The sequence below is a fragment of the Mizuhopecten yessoensis genome, unplaced genomic scaffold, assembly GCF_002113885.1.
Source record: "Mizuhopecten yessoensis strain PY_sf001 unplaced genomic scaffold, ASM211388v2 scaffold9791, whole genome shotgun sequence".
Lineage (NCBI taxonomy): Eukaryota > Metazoa > Mollusca > Bivalvia > Pectinida > Pectinidae > Mizuhopecten > Mizuhopecten yessoensis.
This window is the reverse complement of record NW_018408224.1, coordinates 5,360-6,940: the sequence shown is the minus strand read 5'-3', so window position 1 is coordinate 6,940 and position 1,581 is coordinate 5,360. Positions and strand designations below refer to the sequence as shown.

The 1,581-nt window shown below is 41.3% G+C and overlaps 1 protein-coding gene across 1 annotated transcript in view; it reads left to right on the top strand.

Annotated features, from left to right (window-relative positions):
- The first annotated feature begins 361 nt into the window (after positions 1 to 361).
- The window catches only part of LOC110458790 (cadherin-6-like), a 1,842-nt gene continuing 622 nt past the window's right edge, over positions 362 to 1,581 (top strand). Inside the window, exons 1-2 of the mRNA XM_021510698.1 lie at positions 362 to 574; positions 938 to 1,145. Coding sequence (XP_021366373.1) covers positions 362 to 574; positions 938 to 1,145 — 421 coding nt within the window. The remainder of the gene's footprint in view (positions 575 to 937; positions 1,146 to 1,581) is intronic.

The window sequence follows — 1,581 nt, the reverse complement described above, 5'->3', positions numbered from 1 at the left end:
TCCATCCATCCATCCATCCATCCACTCATCCATCCATCCATCCATTCATCCATCCACTCATCCATCCACTCATCCATCCATCCATCCATCTATCCATCCATCCATCCACTCATCCATCCATCCATCCATCCATCCATCCACTCATCCATCCATCCATCCATCCATCCATCCANTCCACTCATCCATCCATCCACTCATCCATCCATCCATCCATCCATCCATCCACTCATGCATCCATCCATGTACTAGCATATAAGTAATTGTTAAAAGTTATCTTATTATTTTACATGTACATGTAAAACAAAATATGTAAATAGTTTGAAAATATCTTATATCATGTGAACATGTTTTTAATTTATTCATGAAACTATGGACAGCTGGTGTCATCAGACCATCGCAGGTGATTGACTACGAGGAGTTGCTGGCTAAAGGAACTACATCATTTAATGTCGCCGTGACAGCGAACGATGGGCGAGAAGATTCGGTCACCAAATACTTCACTTTAGCTGTCACAGACGTTAACGAACCACAGACGGGATTTTCACAGACTACATATCAAATTACAGGAGTAGAGGTAAACAATAGTTCCGTAAGCGTTAAAAGTTTTGTTGCTGTCAGTCAATCAATTCTCACTCAACCAGGCCCCGTACTTAAATTCAAGCTTATGTCCAATTTTTTGCTTCGGTAAAAATTAATGACAACTCACATTTGGTCAGTGACTAGCAAAAATATATGGAGATATTTAAAGCCGAGTACCTTCTTAAATCTCTAAAACTGATTTTTGGACAGTGTCACATGGTTTATGCGAGTTTCTAATGGTTGGAGAACAGAATCCGTGCTTGACCACGAGTACGGTTTTATCAATACGGGCCCATAGTACTGATAGTATACGGGAATCAGTCACATAATGAATCATATTGATAAAATGTCGTTGAAGACTACCACGACTTTCCCGGACCTCAATCACACTTTGGCCAATTCTGTGATAGACGTTGACGACACACGTGACACACAGACGCTTACCATGGACTGTGGGACCACAACGGTGTTGTTTGCTATGGACCCCACCACGGGCCGCGTCACCAAGACCGATGAATACGATCTCGACGCTACACAACAGACGACAGACACCGTGGCGTGCGTTGGTGAGTACTGTTGCAGTGGTTTTAATCATCTTCTTGCATGAATGCATTAAATTCTGAGAAAGATATAGTCTTTCTTACGAATATCCATCACAAAACTCTATGCTGCAGATCTATTCATTTTTGGCATATTTTAACTATAACCAAACTTTATAGGTGCAATTACCTGTGTGAATTCTTACGGTCATTCCGTAGGGGTGTTATTCAAAAATCCAAATAAATAATTATCGTGTCGGACTATATTTTGACAGTTTTTTCCATTCTGCGCTGGGGAGATGTAAGTTAACATAACGAAAATAAATCCACATGTAAATGCATAAGAGAATATATACTAACGGTAGGTATCATAAACTGATGCGGTTGGCCCTCTTCAAGGGGCGAACCCTTGGCCGGAAAAAAGAACCTTTGAACGCGGACTGTGAGAAAGGGGGTGGGGGGG